General features: G+C 39.3%; 1 protein-coding gene across 1 annotated transcript; it reads left to right on the top strand.

The window, feature by feature from the left end:
* The first annotated feature begins 488 nt into the window (after positions 1-488).
* On the top strand, positions 489-18,137 carry wapla (WAPL cohesin release factor a). Its single transcript, XM_029521725.1, has 20 exons — positions 489-589; positions 1,367-1,786; positions 2,124-2,826; positions 3,488-3,795; positions 3,951-4,081; positions 5,238-5,333; positions 5,912-6,073; positions 6,724-6,860; positions 7,989-8,100; positions 8,636-8,866; positions 9,257-9,368; positions 9,540-9,637; positions 9,915-9,991; positions 10,402-10,583; positions 10,886-11,001; positions 11,128-11,358; positions 13,193-13,394; positions 14,834-14,922; positions 15,029-15,124; positions 16,045-18,137. The coding sequence occupies exons 2-20, from the start codon at positions 1,393-1,395 to the stop codon at positions 16,108-16,110; spliced, it is 3,543 nt and encodes a 1,180-aa protein (XP_029377585.1). The 5' UTR covers positions 489-589; positions 1,367-1,392; the 3' UTR covers positions 16,111-18,137.
* Positions 18,138-19,377: the final 1,240 nt, after the last annotated feature.

The raw sequence follows: 19,377 nt of genomic DNA, 5'->3' as shown, positions 1-19,377 counted from the left end.
TACAACTGTTAATTTCACGTGATGGAGTAAAAAGTTACATTTTCCTATGAAATGGGATGGACAACCGTAAAGAGAAAACAGTTTAAGTACCTCAAAGTTGTACTTGAGTACAATATTAAGGTGAATGTAACTTTCCTCCTCTGTTTAAAATAACCACATTTGAGGTTTGTGAGATTTAGATTTTGAGTCAGTTGAATACACTAATAAAGGAATGACTTCAGGTTAAGCTCGGCTGTTGTGCGCCATTAAGAGATAACGCCTAAAGACGGCACCATCATCCGCAGGAGTTCCATCTTCTCCGTCTTCAGATGGAGAAACGTGGTCCTTCGGCGCCTCCTATCGCTTACTGTGGCCCCGGGTTTAAACCAATCACATTCAAGTTTGCAGACGGAGCGTTAAAACACGAGACAACATGCCAGTCGCTGATTGGCCAACCCGCTTCTCGCAGCGCATCGGGGTCTTGTCAGGGAGCGAGGAGGGAGGGGATATTTTAATGGCCGTCAGTTGCACTACAAAATGCAAGAAGTCCGGATTATCTACATTTTTTAGACAATTTTAGACACTGGTACGTGTATGTTACCGTTCTTTGGTAAGGAGCATTGCTTTGGGAATATAATCGGACTACAAATGTGTTTTTAGTGCATTTTCTATTGCGCTGAACGGACTTTACCCGCTTGATTTGTGCGCTAGGCCTAGCCGGCTGGCTAAAAAACAAGCTGTCGGTTAGCTATTCACCTCAGTTGAAAGGTAAAAGTAAACGCTGACTCTCCATCCTATCCACGACGATATTCAGCCGTCACGTCTACGCTTGTAGGTGCGTGTGCAATCGCACAAAAAATGCATTTAAAACACAAGCTGTTATGCCGTCCGGTGTTGTATGTAAACAGGGGGCTAACGTTAGCACAGTTTAGCAGTGCTGAAGCTAACGGCTAACTTTAGTAACTTTACAAGCTGGAGCAGGCCTAGCTAGAGTTAACAAACGCAGATGACTTGACTCTTCGGGCGGTGAGACGTTAGGTAACGCAATAAAGCCAAAGTTTTACTAAAGTTTAGCCAAGTCGCTGTAGCCTCCTGTCGGGTTGCGCACATACGACGCAAATATTTGATATCTGCTGCTTATGCTGGCCATGCTAACAAACAGCTGACACATGACTTAGAGATAACGCCAAGTTCAATGATCCAGTCTTACCACTCGGATTGCTTTGTTTTGCTTGTTTTGAAACGTTATATTAACTTGCCGCTCTATAAATAACGTTAAGATTCTAATTTAAGTTACTGTTATACATGCATTAATTGATCCGTGCGTTTAAGTACTACAGTGAGTAATGTGCATTATTGATTTGTTGTTCTTTGGCTCTTTCCGCAGAGAATATGTAACATAATACATCCAAAATGACATCCAGATTCGGTAAAACATACAATCGTAAGGGAGGGGAGGCTAATTCTAAATTTGAAGAGGTCTTCTCCAATAAAAGGCCCACACTGACCACCAAATGGGGTGAGACCACCTACAAAGCTCAGCTGGGGGCCAAAAGGCCGCTGCTAAAATCTGACGTTTCTGAAGTTCCCAAGAGGCCGAGGCTCGAGGATAGTGACAGTGAAGAAGACCCATTTGGGTTTGACAGTGATGATGAGTCAAAGACCGTAACCTCGCAGAATGTGTCACAAGTGAAAGTCAGTGAAGGAGATGTGACAAAGGCAGCCACAGTGCAGGGTGTTGGGACAGCCTCAGCCTCGGCTGTCACTTCTGCACAAGACTCAGCAAGATCAACAGCAACTGCTACAGGTAAATAATCAATCAGTCTTCTAGAGCAGTGGTTCTCAAATGGTTAAAAGTGAAAAACAGCAATCAATTCAAAAGCCCTTAAAATGGTTTAGTTTTTTAGTTGAGTACCCACTAACCATTAGGGGGTGCTCAGCTGAAAAAAGGGGTATTTCACAGAAAAAAGGTTGAGAACCACTGTTCTAGACTAATGTATTGATGCCTTAAATATACTCCTTATTGTGGTAACTCACATTTATCTGACTATCAGTAACCTATGTGTCATTTGATAATTTATAGGATAGCTATTTATTTGCAATGTCAGCTTTTTTATGTGACCGACTGTGATTTTCTTCTCCAGGCAAGCAAACAATTGAAGCGAAGGTTGTTAAAAATAGCCAGCCCTGGTATAAAATTGCATCAGATGGCAACCAGAAACCTGCATGCATGGCCTCTTCTTCAAACACAGTCCCATCTGATCAGAACTTCCAGAGGCCCATCTCTTCCACCACAAATATTGACACCTCCCTCAAACTGTCAACTGATGCACCGAGTGGTAGCAGAGACTTCCAGGTGTCTTCCTCTTATGATACACAGCCATCAGAAGAGATGAAAGGTGTTGAGCTGGAGCCTCCCACAGAACCTCCACCTGAACCTGTGGACAACATTCCCCCCTCTCCATTTACCCTAAGGGCCTCTAACTGCAAGAAATACCAGCGACCCAACCGGCTGAGCAAAGCATATTCTGAACCTGCTGAAAACGACAGCAACAAGCCCACTGAAGCAGCCATTGCCCAAGATAAACCCAACAGTGTCCTTTCTGCTAGTGCAAGTAGTACTACTGCCAACACTAAAACAGCAGCCAAACCCACAGGCAGAGGTGGTGGGAGAGTACGGGACTACACCGTTCTGCACCCTTCCTGTCTATCCGTGTGTAACGTCACCATCCAGGACTCAATGGAGCGGAGCACTGATGAGCTGATCACCCCAGCTGCACCTGCTGACATTGGAGAAGCAGGCCAAATGAAGAAAAAATCAGATGCTCCTCCACCCAAATCTACAAGGTCTGTCTGCCCTATCTGTATTAAAACACACAGACCTAATTTTATGAATATTGCTGAAAAATTATCCCTACAATTTGATAGAAGTATGAATAGAAATAATGTAGAAAATCTATTGAATGATGTTTTTAATATTTTGAGAATTCTTTGCATTTCTGGTACATTCAAGATTCTGCATGCATAGAATATTATAATAGAATATTATAAGAAATATATTGATTTACATACATATTGAGGAAATCGCAACAGGTAGAGGAAAATATCAACTGAAGCTTTTCTTTTTTTTTTTTTTTTTTGAAGGAATTAAATCCTATGACTAAAATTTAAATCTTGGAAGTTAGCAGAAATATATATATATATCATTCCATATACGCCATCACCCCCCCATACCCATGAATGTTAATAAGTATGAGGGATTTCCATATTAGATAAGATTGGTCAGCTGTTTTGAAACAAGGAGCGTATATAGAATTTCTGGTCTGTTGTATAGTCTTCAGCATGTTCAACGTCTTGTTCTGCTTTGTTACATTTCTCTATCTTAAATGTGATTTTTGTGGGTCATGTTCTGCTCCAGTTCTCCACACCTTCCCACAGACTCAATATAAAAAGAAAAACATTTGTGTTTTTCTGTGCGAAAACAAACATTCCTGTTCTACCTCTCTAGGTTCAGAAACACCCAGACAAAAACCAAGAAAACAAAGGCTGAGACCAAGCTAGAGTTCTTTGGATTTGAAGACAAAGAAGACCAGGACGGTGAGGAGGGGTCCGAAGGTGGTGTAGCCGGCAAAAGTAGTTACAAGATCAAGTACTTTGGCTTTGATGACCTCAGTGAGAGCGACAGTGATGATGAGAGTTCTCAGGCCAAAGAAAAGAAAGCCAAGAAGGCAGCTGCAGCCTTGGCCGCTCTGAGCTCCAGTGTGGACAGTCCTCATACCAGTGACTCTCAAGACAGCCAGGCAAGCAGTAATACAGGTGAGCTGGCATTTACATTAAAGAGACAAAGAAAAGGATTTTCTGATAATGTGATTGAAATTTGTTGCATGACCTATGTAAACTTCCAAAGCTTATCTATTTTAATTGTGCAACATGTGGAGCCTATTTACCTACTGATGCAGTTTATCCAACAGATGCTTTTGACTTCTCTGATGACTCCAGTCCTGGTGGCACTGAGGGCCAAAAAGGGCGCTCTGGGAAGCAGAGTGACAAGTCTAAGGATATTGGCAGTGGACTCAAAAAGATTTTCAGTGGACCCAAAAAGGTAATTGCCAGAAATGTCCGAGCCACCCTGCTCACTGTCTAAAGTAATGTTTACCACTATTATGCACCTATTTCTTTGAGTATTTTGCCACATGGACTTCTTGTTTTGTAATTACACAAGCTGTGAACAGGCAGGAATGCCTTGGCCGCAGTCCCCTTAGATCAATATGAAAAGGTCAAGGTGAGTTAGCTAAACTGCCTTAATGACCTTCCTCCTGAAGAGTGTTGAACTAGGGGTCTGAGACTCCTTGCTTTGATCAGCCATTTCTTTTAATTTTATTGATTTTTTTTTTTTTTTTTTTAATGAATATTTTGGAGCGGAATACCCAGCATTTCTAAAATAGATTGAAATAATGGGAGAGGGAAGAGAGAAATGGAGCAAGTAGGTGGGAATGATGCTCAACTTAAATGTAAATTCATTTGGTTGTCATTTAATCGAATGTAATTCTTGATTCAGCAGAAAGTTGTGCCAGATCTAAAGTTGGAGTTTTGGGCCTACCAATCGTGATGCCCAAGCCTCTGCGACAGCCCTCTCACATAAAGGGAGCAAATGTGTGCTCAGTCACACGCACAGCATAATCTTCCATTATTAGGCGGGGCAGCTGAATAATACCTCATGGTCAGACCCATATTTATCGGAATAACTCAGCTTTGATTTGTGCAGTTTGTGTAATGATCACATTTGCTCTGTTTATTTGAATTATGTTTTGCAGTGGCTTTGGGTTATTTGTGGACTGTCTTCCAAATTCTTTGTGTTCATTGTTTGTATTATCAGCAAAACTCCAAACATTGTCTTTGTGATATATAATTGAGTCACACAATGTGTCATTTTCAGGAAATGTTTTGTGCTGCTTGGGGACTGTTGTGTTCCACGCTGTGGCTGCTGTTGTCTCAGTCTATCATCATGATTGCAGTATGCAATATGTATCTGCTCAGCTGTAATGATGAGCAACAACAATTCAAATTTAAAATGGAAGCTTCCATACAGTATTTTTTCCTCTAGGTGCTAGGAGCTTAAGGTGGCTGAGGATTTTCATTGCAATTATTTATTTGCAAAAGTAAACAAGTTAATGAAATTAGAATATGCAGGCCAGTTGAGATTTCATGTTCAGTTTCTGTTTAGACAACCAGGGTAATCTTATAACTCTTTGTTTCAGTCGCCTGCTAAAGCTGTGTACAATGCTCGCCACTGGAACCAACCTGAGCCGGAAGAGATGCCTGTTCCCTCCCTTTCTCGATCGCAGACTGCTCCAGTAAGATGTCCTTCACTTGAAAGTTTGGGTTTAATGTTTAGCTTCAGGTTCTTACTTAGCAAATGAGTTGCAGGACAACTTGTGATGAACTGGGCTCCTAGTGAGTGAAAACGCCGAATTTAGTTTTGTGAAATGTTATTGTTCTAAATGTAGGCATTGATTTCGTGCATGATGCAGGCAAGTAATAATACAGCGTTATAATGACTAGCACCAATTGTTTAATTGTAGAATTCCCTGCAGTCCACAATCCAGAATATTGTTTATTGGTCTTGTAGTAGTCAACATTTCTATTAATTATTCTAATTAGTTTATTTCTGTTTCCAAGGAGTATTTTTCCAAACTAGTAAATCAGTGTTTACTTGTATATTCTGTGTTGAACTCCCTCCATGGATATACATGTTTGTTCAGAGTTGTTGTTAACTTTACGCTACTACCTCATCTGACATCTGTTAACAACACTTATTAAAGACTTGTGTGCTTAACAGACTGTTCAGCTGTGGTAAATCTTACAGACGTATCATTAAACAGATTTTGTTGCATTGGTATGAGTCCCATTTCTCCGCCTCTTTTTTCCTTAGGGCGCTTTATCGAGCAGCAGCAAGGACAGCAACTCCCATAAAGATGATGGCTTGTTCAAAGCCCCCCCACCTCCACCCAAAGTCATTAAGTCAGAGACCATCCCCACACGACCCAACCAGGATATAGTCACAGCGCTCAAATGCAGGAAGGAGGACAAGGAGGTGAGTCTGAAGAACACAAATGTTTTTTGGTGAAAGCTTTGAGTTTAAACTGCATTTGTTTGCATGCTGTTATACATTCATCTGTTTCATACTCATCCGAGGTGTGCTAATGCAGGATGTACAGTAAAACATAGCACTCATGGCACAAAGCTTGATGCCAAGCCTACTCTTGTTTTTTTGAACCCTTGAGTGGGTTGAGGGCAGCAGTGATTACTGCTGCTGTTAATGTAAACTCCCCTACAGCTTCTTTCATTTACAGATGGGCTTTTTAGCCTCAGATCAATCTGTTAGCCACATATCACCTGAGGTAAAATTGTTTCAGCTAAGTTATCACCACACACTGGTGGTGTCTTCAGCTGAGGTCTTCCCTCTTGTGCCATGCTGAGTGCACACACAGCATGACTGTTGATATTAGTAAACATATAGTGTCAACTGGTGATCAGGCTCCGACTCCACATGCTGAGCTGATTGATGAAGGGGATTAGCACAGTCAGCTATTGCTGGTAATGGAACCAGCAGAGAGGAATTTAATAATGAGAGCATTTCTCTCACTGTGTTTGTGTATGCATGTTTCTGTCAGTTGATTATAACTCTGGACAAATGCACTGCTTCCCTATTAGCTGTAATTAACCCCATTCCCCTTCCGCCAGCTGTACACGGTGGTGCAGCATGTGAAACACTTCAATGATGTGGTGGAATTTGGAGAGAATCAGGAGTTCACAGATGACTTTGAGTACCTGGAGACAGGGCTGAAGAGCAGTCAGCCACTCAACACAAGATGCCTTAGGTAAATGGGGGGGGGGGAAATCTTCTTGTAACACTTGGATGTGTTATGTCTGCTCTGACACACTTTTCTTTTAGTATGTTGTTGGCACTGATTTCTACCTACACTGTTTCTTGCAAAATTGATTGAATGCCACAAGCATTTGTCACTTGATAATTGTTGAAGTCAGTCAGGGTTAGCCTATTTGGAAAGCATTTGGACAAGAATTTGCCTTAGTGGATCAAATCTTTGTGCAGCATTCGTCCTTAATGAAAAGTAAACAAATAATAATCAGAGTAACAGGAAGCAGTAAAGCCAGTTGAATACAGAGGAATCCAAAAGTCTGAGGCCATCAGTGAAAATACTGGGTATTTTACATTTGTTTGCAGAGTAATTATTATTATTTTTTTTTTAAATAGAAATTATCATTTAGAAACTCTATCGAAAAGTATTGTCTGCATAACTTTCAGACTTTAATTTGCTCTGTCTTCCTTTTGCTGTTATTGGCATGCACTAGAGCTGCCATTGACACATTTGTACAAAACATGAAAAGATGACCCAGCCTATCCCACCATGAGTTCACAATACTCCAATCAGTAGGCAGGGACCATGCTTTCACTGTTTGCCACTGTACACCCATCTGTTACTGCTGTAAATTTTTCCAATCCTCCACTGTGAATTGCCAATATTTCTTCAGCCTATTCCCTTGAGTGAGTGACAATCCGTACTGCAGGTGCCACTTTCCAGCTTTCTTTTGACTTTTGCACAATTGAGCAAACTTTCATTGGAGGTTCATCTACAATTACCGGTTTTACAGGTTACAAGTTATTTTTTTTTCCCCCCAGGGGATGACATAATTATTACAGTCGCAGATTTGACAGAGAAAATTACATTTTGTTTTTGAGTGGGGGGAATTTTTTTTTTTTTTCCTTCTCACCCCATGAGGCCTGAGGAACTGTAAAGTCATTCTGATGTTTAAGAGAAAAAGCTTCAGGGAAGGCAGTCATACATGATGATCAAGATTTGGAGGCAGGCTGTCCCACATTCTTTCTTATTTATCTTAATTTTAAGCACAAGACTGGCAAATATTTGACCCAATATGTATGTAATTCTTTCCTGCATTCTGTCTCTCCCTCCCTCTCGCTGCTTCAGTATAATCAGCTTGGCCACAAGGTGTGCCATGCCCAGCTTCAGGATGCACCTGCGGGCCAGGGGGAAAGTAGCACAGGTCTTCAAAATGCTTAGTGATGCTTCACAACACCCGGTCAGTAAAATCATTTTTTCCAGTTTCACTTTTCACCCCAAAATTTTGATATGCAATATGTTTACTATTTTGGAACAATAAATGCTTTTGTTACTCACTTTGTGATGGATATAATTGTCTTTCATTTCCATTTATAGCTATTTATATAGGGCTCAGTTCCAAACTCTTAATCTAGGGTGTTTGAATTTGTTTGAGTTAACAAACAAATGACTCCCAAAGTAACAAATGCGAAGATGTGTTCAAATGGTTTGTGATTTGACAACCACAGGTACAGTATCTAAACTTCAGTTTGTTAATGCACTTACTAATGTGTCTTTTCAGGATTATACACACAAGTTATTGCAAAAAATATACATGTGTGTAGTGTTTATGTGGTATATGGTGGATAGTGTTCTTCCTGACTCGCACAAAGGCACATTTTCAATTAATCTATGCATCAAGGAGAAAGTACAGAGAGGAGAGAATGCACGTTTAGTCTTTTTTATTATTATTTTCTTTTGCACTTTGTTAAAGCTTTCTCTTATTTCTCTACCAGAACCTTGCTCTGTGCACTGCTGCCCTGATGTATATTTTGAGTCGAGATCGTCTTAACATGGACCTGGATAGGGCATGTCTGGAGCTAATGATCAAGCTGCTGGAGATGGACCAGGACTACTCGGGCCACCAGGATCAGCTCACTGCAAAGGAAGTTGCCAAGGTGAAGGAGAAGATCAGGAAGCTGTGTGAGACTGTGCACAATAAGCATCTCGACCTGGAAAACATCACGGTGCGTTGTCCTTAATACACTCAAAACAAAAAGCTTCAGCTCTGCACATATGTTATGTAAACTGAACAAAGACTTTTTTGTTCTGTAACACGCAAAACTGCAAAAATGCTTAACATTCAGTTTTTTTTTAATTGATGTGAGTCTAAAGATTTCAGTCTTTTTCTAAAGAACAGCAACAATGGTTTTGGAATCACAAAAGGCATGAGTTTTGTGAGGTGAATTCTGTGAACAAAGGCATCAGTTTCTTTGCAGGTCCATGTTCTGTTGCAGTGGCACTTTTTGACATTTGGAACTTTATATTCCTTATAAGCCATCTTTAATACATGTGTTTAGGAGTGTATATGTATATCTAGAGACATACATACACTACATATACATTTTCTCTTACAGACTGGCCACCTTGCTATGGAGACATTACTCTCTCTAACCTCCAAGAGAGCTGGAGATTGGTTCAAAGAAGAACTGCGACTACTGGGAGGGTTGGACCATATTGTAGACAAAGGTGTGTGCGATGCTTCTCCATTTATGTTCAAGAGGCCAACTCTCCAAACTAGTTTGTGTGGTTTGCCAACGACTTGGCAGATCCATAGTCAAACGTCACAACTGTAGATTTGAAGATGGCTTTCAGGATGTGTAATAGTAACGTGCCTTGTATGTGTGTATGTTACCACAGTGAAAGAGTGTGTGCAGAACCTGAGCCAAGAGGATGACAAGGAGAACCTCGTAGCATCTTTATGGGGGGCAGAGAGGTGTCTGAGAGTGCTTGAAAGTGTAAGTGGCACTATGTCAAATTGAGTTCTCTCTTTCATCGTACTTGTTCTGGAGTGGCATGCAAGGACACGAGTAATTGAGCGCACAGAGAGAGGAATAGATAACTTGTTTTTATTAACCATCTCACTTCATTGATCAGAAGTTTGAAACAACGCAGAGGTGTCTCCCCTTGTTTTCTTTTTTTTTTTTTTTTGTCCGTTAAGACTCCTTTTCAAGCACCTAAATCAATTCTCCCCCCTCTATTGATTTTTATTTTTCTTTCATCTTCTGCCAACAGGTGACAGTGCAAAACCCAGAGAACCAGGGTTACTTGATTGCTTACAAAGACTCTCAGCTCATTGTCTCCTCTGCCAGGTGAGCACCAGATATGCCTGACAGCCATTATTGACTGGACGTGGACCTGTATTGAGATACTGACCATTATAGTTCATTCTATTTACCTTTGTACTTTTTGTATCACTATTGTGTTGCGGTCCTCTACTATTACCGTTTTATAAGCTCTTATCCTTCTTAAAATAACAGAATAATTAGGAATTCTAGGCAGTTTGATCTTATCTTTCATGACTGATTAAGCTTGGGCACCTCGCATGTGTAGGTTGCAAATAGCAGTCAGGACAGATAAAGTTAATCTGGACACTGTTTTGAATACCCTTGCACTTTGTCTGTTACAGTCATTCCTCCCTCCTTTTTCCTTCACCCTTGTGTTTGTCCCTCACTTCTGCCATGTCTACTTTCTCTCATTAGTTTTTCCTTACTTTCCTCAGAGCTTTGTGGTACTGTGAGGATATGATCCAGCGATACAGCAGAGCATTAAACAACAGTTCCCTATCATCATCATCATCAAGTGCAGCACTTCCTCACTGCAGCTTCAGTAATGTGGGCAAGGCAGTGGAGGACTGTATGAGAGCTGTCATAGGAGTGCTTCTCAACCTAACCCATGACAATGGTATTCTCATTTCAAAACTTGTATTTTGCATATGCTTTGTTCAGTGTTTGTGTTGGTTTCATTTGGAATTATTGGATTGTAAGAGTCTTTTGATAATTCATGAGCTAAGGTTTCTGCAATGCAGAGCAATGAATGCAACAATCGTTATTGTAATTTATATCTAATAACACAGATATACAGACTTCAACCATATGGCTCAGTCCTAGCTGGTAAACCCATAGTTTCACAATGAAGTGTAATATTTAGGAAATTGGCAACTTGCTAATACAAGCAGAGGTACATAATGTTATTTTTGTCTGCAGAGTGGGGAAGCACTAAAACAGGTGAGCAGGAACAGCTAATAGTAACTGCTCTAAATTGTGTCCTTCGAGTCCCACGCTACATCCCCCAGGAGCAGCGCTTTGATGTGCGAGTACTGGTAAGGCATTTTTAAATAGAGCAAAACCCCCATAATTGGCGAAAAGAGGTTCTGCCAGCTTGTGTCTACCCTGAGAATGTCTGTCTACATTTTTGTCTTAGTTGCGTATTTGTTTTTGCATTCTAGGGTCTCGGACTCCTAATAAACCTTGTGGAGTACAGCTCCAGAAACCGCCACTGTCTGGTGGACATGGAGTACAATGTTGACAACACCTGTCTGGAAGAAAGCCTGATGCAGCCTGCTGACCCAATGCAATCAGACACAGCAGCAGAGTTAGCACTGCCAAGCACAGCTGAGATTCAGGAAGATGAGGCTGACGAGCCCAAACCCACCGGTGCTCTAGCTGCTCTTGTAAAGGTAGGAATTGAACCAAGACTTCCTAATGAATATTTAGCAGTTTGCTACAGGAGGTTTTCTTGATTTCTTTGGATGTAAGGATTTGAACAGGAACAGCAAGTGAGTATTTGGAAAGTAGGGATCGACCGATTATCAGCAGCGCCAATATTTGGCATTTTGATACATATCAGTATCAGCCTTTTTTTTTTTTTTTTAATCCAATGGCCAATAAGAGATCAATTTCAAACTGGGTTATTTTGGCTCTGGTGCAGCCACGCCTCTCTGTCTGCTGTCACTACTCTGTCTCCACTCTGGCACCCACAGGACCATCTGATAGATTGCACGCTCTGGTTACACGCAGAGCCACGGCACGGGTAACAGCCAATCAGCAGTGAAAGCTGTGCATGCACAATGCTCACACACACACACACACACTCACGGCAGAGAGGAGAAAAGTTTTGCCAAATGGAGAAGGTCCGGAAAGCAGATAAATGTTGTGAACATGCATGCATGAAGAGAACTGGTTGCAGCATTGGAGGCAGGGCCTGTTCATTCCTACGGACGTTGCTCAGTGGCGCATGATGCCAAAAAAGTTTTCCGTGTGTCATGGCAGGTGTAAAAATACCTGGATCTTCCGCATCAGTTATATTGAAATTTTGGAGAACTTTATTTACAATAGAAAACTTTAGGAATCTATTTAAGTTTTCATTTAACTTCATGAGACATGCTGCTGAGCCTGGAATCTAAAAAAAAAAAAAGATGTCTATTGTCTAAGATAACAAAAAAAAAAAAAACTGGTAACCTGTTTAATAAACATATATTTAAAGTGGGGCTGATCAAATGATAACGATAATTATCGCAAAATAACTTTTCCTCGATAGAAATAGAAGACATAGTCGATAGAACTCTATAAAACTCTATTTTGTATTGCCTATTTTAATTTTTTTGTAATTGACCAAAGAATTTAGTTGTCGATTTTGAAGCTTCTGACTGGTCAGAAATAAGATTTTAGTTTCCTGTATAATAATTTTATTTATTTGAAATACAGTAATGTTTAACTTAAAATAAACAATATTTCAGCCAATATTATTGTGGTATCTTCACATCTCACATAGGAGTATAAAGGAACCTTTAAAATTGACAGAAATAGTTATTTGATTTATATCGACTGATATGAAATATTGTAATAGGATTTTGTTTCATATTGCCAAGCCCTAACTTAAAGGCATTTAAACAAAGTTAAGTGTTGAAGTTTGTATTATCCAAAAATTTGACACCAATATTTTCCCTTTTACTGCAAATGAATATCGGCCTCTTTGACTGAAAAAAAACATACCAGTCTATATCTATTGGAAAGTGGAAGTGTTAAGTGTTAAACTGACGAACATGGATTCCCTTTTCTTTTGTCAGGAAGATGGTGAAGTTGTCACTCTGCAAATTCATAAATACGATGATCTATTGTCTCAAATTTCCGCCAGTGTTTTTCAAGTGAATAGACAAGTCTGAATTTGTGTTCATAGTCATAAGCAAGGGTATATTAATTGTCATATTATTTGAGCTGATAATTGAACCCAACACTTTGTCCAACCAACTGACAAGTGAAATGTTTTGGTAAAGCCTGAAAGGAACCTCAAAAAACGAATAACTTTTCCCTGTCAAGCCTTGAGGCTTATTACAAAGTAATTTCAGACCAAGGGATACCAATTTGGTTACTGAGCTTTAGGTTAAGTAGTACTTTGGCTGTTGGGCTAATTGTTAGTCCTTTTCGCCTTTTTGATTATTGAAATTCATTCTTTTTTGAACACTTTACCATTTTTATTTGGTTTTAATATGTTTATTTTTCTTAAAATCCCAGCTTTTCCTAGAGAGGGAGCGTGCTGCCATCCTTGCTGAGGCTAAGACTGACGACCTCATCAGTGAAGCGCCCAAGCCCGCACTGGACCAAAGTGGAGAGTGGCAAGAGACGTCAGGAGAGATACAGTGGGTGGCAGCTGAAAACAATGACAACCAAACAGAGAAAAAAGAGGAGGAGGATGAAGAATTGGACCTAAATAAAGGTTGGTGTTGATACATGGGCATATTGATTTATTTCTCTGAGAGTAACTGTTTTCAGCTAAAATCATCTAGATGGATGTGGTTAACGTTGGAGTAATCATTTCCCTATCGTGTCTAAGGTAATTAGGATTAGAACAAAAAGAATATTAATTTGGAGGCAATGAAGGTTCTTGCTAACCAAATTGTTGCTGGATTACAAAGGTTTTCAATTGCTCATACACACCCACGAGAGCAGCAACAATTTGTGATTGACGAACGCCACATTAAGTTATTTATTTGTTTGTTTGTTTTGTTTGTTTATTTTACTTGAGGCAAAATTTACCAAATAATAACCCATCAAGTTATGAACCAGGGGTTGTTCATAACTGGCCCATAATTTCTCAGATTGCTTGCTTGTCACCCACCACATCCCATTGGCTATTCACAAGGTTACAGGGTTAGTTTCAGCTGTCATATTAGCAACATGCCAAAATATGAGAGAGGTGCTCAGAGCAGTAGCAGACTATTATTACCATTGAGTCAAAAGTTTTCACACTATGGGTCTGACATCTTGTTAATGTTCTTTTGAGCAACTGCTTATTCAGTGACTACATGGAGGTGTATATTTAAGCAGTAACTTATGACAGGCCATGCAATGGACTTGCTGTATCACAGAGAAGGAGCACTGTTTTGCAAAAAACCTCTTGTGTGATATAAGTCAGTTTCACAAACTGAAATACGTTACTGCATTGATTAAATGGTTATGAAATATGACAAAAAGGTTGAAGTAATAGATGCACAACTGTTTTTTTTTCCAATCAATATGCATGTTTAAGAAATACAAATTAGTAGATAATTCTTGCTATGCAACAGATAAAAAAGCTGCTTTTAATAGCTTCTACTTTCTCCATTCGTACTTGCCCTTTCATTAGGCCCGCATGTCATTTCCACTTTCTATTTATTTATTTTCATTTTTTTGTCTTAGGTTTCTATTGTTGTTAAGTAATTGCTAGCTAGCCCTTTTCTATTTCTTTGTTACTCGTCCGTCATTTGGTGATACTGATCTGTGAAAAGTAATTTGATGTGATAGCCGTAGATTATACTCATAACATTCATTTTAGCTACTCTTTTTAGAATCTATTGTTTTCTTTTTTAAAATCAAATATTAAATTTGGTATTGATTTGGTACTGACTTGAGATATTCCTAATTTACATTGTTGATTTAATAAAAAAAAATAAAATTAACGTTAGCTGCAACTAATACCCACTGCTGATGGGATTTGAATGCAGCCATTTATAGTGCAAAAATATTGAAGAGCTTCACAAAATTGGACAAAAAAAACTGAGCCAAGGTGACAAAAACAGCCATCTTACTACATTATTTACCAGTCAGATTTAAAATGGATGTTTAAAAATTAATTTTATTTATTTTTTTTTTCTTTCTCCCGTGTGCTTGCTGTAGCTCTGCAACATGCAGGGAAGCATATGGAGGACAGCATTGTTGCCTCCTACACTGCTCTGCTGCTGGGGTGTCTCTGCCAGGGCAGCCAGGTGAGGATGTCAAACAAAAATGCACACATACACAATATGACTGGAAGTGCTTCTCTATACACACAAAATTCATATTGTTGTTCACCCGCCTTTCTATTCTCCTCAGATAAATGTGACTACTGTGAGAAAGCATCTACCTAAAGGGGATTTCTCCATCATGACAGAAATGCTGAAGAAATTCTTGAGTTTCATGAACCTCACTGTGAGTATGACTTTCAAGATCAGTGATGCTTGGCCATGCTGATGTGAATATTATTTATGGTGTAAGAAACTAAAGACATGAAGAAGAAGCATGCTGTGTTTTACAGTTGTACAAATTGAATGAGGTTTTCTTCCTAAAAGGCAATAATTTCCACGTGATGAAAACACTTTGTAAACATCTTCAAGTACTGATGTGTACTTTAGCTTCAGGCAAACTGTGTTGACGTTACAAAGACCTGTTTAATTGGATCCACTGAGCGCAATTTGTGCAGTGGTCTGACTTATATCAAACAAATATTTTTGAGGGCCAGTGATTTTGTACAATGTTGCATTCCCTATTTAAATCCAAACATTAGCAGCTTTTGCACTCTGGCTGCTGTTTCATTCAACTTTGTCTGGGGGGAAAAATCCTAAAATATAGATGAAGAGGAAAACTTGTTTACCTCATTCGACATTCCTCAGTGTCTTTTCTTTTGTCATCATGTCATAAATATACTTATGAAATGGCAAGTATATGAAAACGATTTTTATTTGGCTATTATGTTGGTCAATAATTTGTTGCGCTAAAAGCACTTGCACAGTCTCTTTTGCTTTTGGCACAAAATGTTATCAATTGAATCCAATTACTTTGTGTCCAAGGGGTACAGCTTCCTCACAGTGAGTGGTGATTTGAAGGGTAATTTAAAAATAATTCAAGCATTAATATTAAATATATTGAACAATTACACAGATACAGATGTGGGTATTTTGCGTTTACATGCCAGCTATTCTTTTGGAACCATCTGCCGTCTGCCTTTTTAAGCGAAGAGAAGCTTAAATGTCCTCAAAAATCCTCATTCTGTCGCTGAAGACGCCACAAGTATAGTCTTACATGTTGGCACCCACATGCTGCTGTCTTTGATTCTGTTATTCTCCACACAGTGTGCAATGGGCTCTACAGGACAAAAGTCCATCTCGCGGGTCATCGACTACCTGGAGCACTGTTAACAGACAGCCAGACAGAGAACTCACATTCTGACTGCACACGAAAGGGACTCGTAGCCCCTTCCCTGACAGGAGCACCACAGGGTCAACAAGGAGGCTCAGCAGCATTCCCTCGACTTCACCCGATCACCCAATGCTGTGATCGCTTTGAGTTTTCACTGATAAAGGCGCACCCAGATGTGCGCGATACAAAAGTTCCTCTTCCTCTGTGGAGCACAGCCAGAACCAAAGCCCTGCTAGCTGACAGACAAGCTGAGTCCTTCAGCTCTATTCAACAATGGCCACAATTAGAGACAGAGCCACTTGAAAGGTTCAAAATTCATCCTCAGGTAACTGGGAATCAGGCAGAGGCTTGGCTAAATCTGACAAGTTTTTCTTTACTCTGCCATGTAGAATATAATGACAGACTCTTGAAACGTCCAAGAGGGTTTCACAGACCACTGATATCGAGTCTCCTGTCTGCTGTCAGGTCGCTTAGCTGAGGTATAAACCTCTAAATCAAATTTTATGAATCATTATGTTTTAATATCTGCTTATCCATGTCAAAGCCAAGAGTGAAATCATTGATTAGCATGAAAAACAACTGTTTTCATGGATGCTCTACTGATGTCTCTACTTGTCTCTACCTGTGTGGAATGATTTTGAATGCATACATCCATTTGCTGACATGTTTGCAATTGGCTTGAATGTTTAAGGGAAAAAGTAATTTTTAAGCTTTGGTTTTAATATTGTCTCATTGTTTTGCTTGTGCGAATTAACAAGTCAGATAAACGTTCTCTGTTTTTTGTTTTGTTTTGTTTTTTTTTTCCCCCTCAAGGGCATTTTTTTCCATCTGAAATGATGAATTACTTTTAAACAAGTCAGGGTTGTGTGACATGGCTTTTTTTTTCCCCTTTGTTTTAATAGGATGTTCTTCCTTTGACTGATAATGGCACTTGGAAATTACACACTATTGAAAACTTTTTGACTTACTTTTCACCTATGATCAATTTGGTCATGTGTTTAATTGGTTTTAGATTATTTAAACAATTAATTCAACAGTATGTAATTACAGTGTGCATTTAACCTCACAAGTATAATGGCTGTGATGCATTACTCAAAAAATTTGATGGTTGTGCTTCCTTTTTGAATTTTTAATGAAGTTATTTTTTTTATATATATATTTAATTTAATGCTTTCTCCTCCCTTGTTAATGCAGCCTTTACCTCGTGAGATGACATTCGTGGTTTAAAGTTTCACATTGTATTTCATTATAATATAACCCATGTGACACAGCTCAGTGGTTGGACATGTTAAACATGTATAAAGACATTTATAGACTTTTGGGTTTGGGCTTTGAACCACATGAAATTTCAATTACACTTGGTGAATTAAAGAAAAAGGAAAGGGCATTTTTTTTTTTTGTTTTAATTAATGATGATAATGCTATTGACGTAGGGGTTTCCTGATGGTTTCTGTATGTCCAGCCATGTGTAGCTTCATATTTTTACTCATTTTACTCATTGTAATCATTGTGCGTCTGCATTGGATAACACGCATTAAGCTCCCATTTATTTATTCCTTTGTGGTGTCATTTTACCTGTGCTGATGCACCTGAACCTTCGAAAGGCCTTTGTCTTGTACTGCTCACATGTACGATCACTGATTTAAATGACAGCCATAACTGTATAAACAGATTAGATTATCTGGTTTGTAGGGCTGCAGTGAACATAACTGCAACTGTTTACTGTTTATTACTTTGCAAATCCTCGTCTGAATGTAAATACTTCTGTATATAGCAGTTAATGGACATTTAAAATGCTTAGACTTTTTTCCCTGAAGCTGATATTTTTATTTTATACAATATTTCTGAGTTGTTATTTGGATAAACAGAAATCACAGGAAGAGAAAAAAAAAATAGTTTGTACCGTTTCAAGGACATTGTCTTTGGTTACATGTAAATAGTTGTATCTCAAAATGGAAAAAAAAAATTGCTACTTTCAATATATTCCCAATGTGTTTTCTTCCTTCAGCTGAAAAAAAAAAACAAAAACAAAAAAAAAACGGAAATTGTCTTTTCATTTCCACTATTGTACGCAATGCCTTTTTTTTTTTTTTTTTTTTTTTTTTTTTTTTTTTTTTTTTCCCCCCCAATGTACTCAATGCCACAGGAGGTGAACACCACCGAACAAAAGTGGTGCTTACATTTCTTTTAGTATTCATGTGTGTGGCAGTTGCTGAATTCTTAGCTTTGTATTCTAGCTTGTGCCTGGCCATAACCCTACAAGGCTATAAGTGAAAGATTGCGTTTGTGTGGCAGTCCCTCCCCTCCCTGACAAATTGACTGGGATGTAGTGAGAGTCCAAAGCGTGGTTGGTATACTTAACGGCACTCAGTGCTGACAGTTTATGGACATGGCCCTTCAGCTTGACTGACTGCTGCATAATGGAAACAAAAGAGTCTTGTTGCAGTTGCTATCTAAGAGTCAAACTTACAAATAGCTCAGGGAGCCTGGGGAATGTAGTAAAATACTATCTGGCACAGCTGAAGCCATGGAGGCAACAGCTGTGTCAACTTTTGTGCAACAAGTGGAGTACAAATGTCGACTTTCAAGCTGATATGTCAGAATTTCACAAGACTGGGCAACAAGTGTCGTAAACGCTGCACAAATAGTAATTAAATCCTTTTTTCAGCCTACAGATAACAATCGAGAAAGGCTGTACTGCAGGTTTAAATCCGAAGAACAGCAGTCTTGCATCTAGATGACAGGCCTTTCATCCGTCTCTATACATTATGTATGGCAGACATTCGATTGTAGGCAGAGAGACGACTCTCCTTGTGATGATCAGTGGCAGGGAAGTAGATGAAAATAAACAAAAGGTGGGAAAGTCAGTGTTTCCATGGCTTAATGAGATTGATAGGGCGTCCACTGAACCAGACTGTAAGGGAGAGCAGAGGAAAGAATGAGGGTGAAACAAATGCAAAGCACAGGGGATGAACATTTTGTGCCTGTCTATCAAAAGCGTGTGAAGCTGCAGATCTTATGGGAGGAGGCTACAGCTTCCTCAACACCAATCTTTTCATCTTTTCTCTCTACTCCAGCCTTAACCCCTCCCTGTCTACACGCTCTTTTACTTTGAACACGTGCGGTCCTGTGTTTCTTTTTAGAACTCAATGTGATTTATCTATCGCTTTATTTCATACTTAGTTTGTTGTGAATGGAAAGATGGAAAGATTGATCAGAAGACAAAGTTGTATTTGCCGTGTTGACTTCCTGCAGATTCCTCTGAA

Source organism: Echeneis naucrates, chromosome 15 (assembly GCF_900963305.1).
Source record: "Echeneis naucrates chromosome 15, fEcheNa1.1, whole genome shotgun sequence".
NCBI lineage: Eukaryota > Metazoa > Chordata > Actinopteri > Carangiformes > Echeneidae > Echeneis > Echeneis naucrates.
Note: the sequence above shows the minus strand (reverse complement) of the source record. Positions and strands in the feature narration are given on the sequence as shown.

Bases quoted from the DNA above. Each gene is read 5' to 3' on its own strand.
- wapla (XM_029521725.1), top strand. From the start codon at position 1,393: ATGACATCCAGATTCGGTAAAACATACAATCGTAAGGGAGGGGAGGCT. The intron at 6,861-7,988 runs GTAAATGGGGGG...TCGCTGCTTCAG, and splicing joins CTCAACACAAGATGCCTTAG to TATAATCAGCTTGGCCACAA. The intron at 11,359-13,192 runs GTAGGAATTGAA...TTAAAATCCCAG, and splicing joins CTCTAGCTGCTCTTGTAAAG to CTTTTCCTAGAGAGGGAGCG.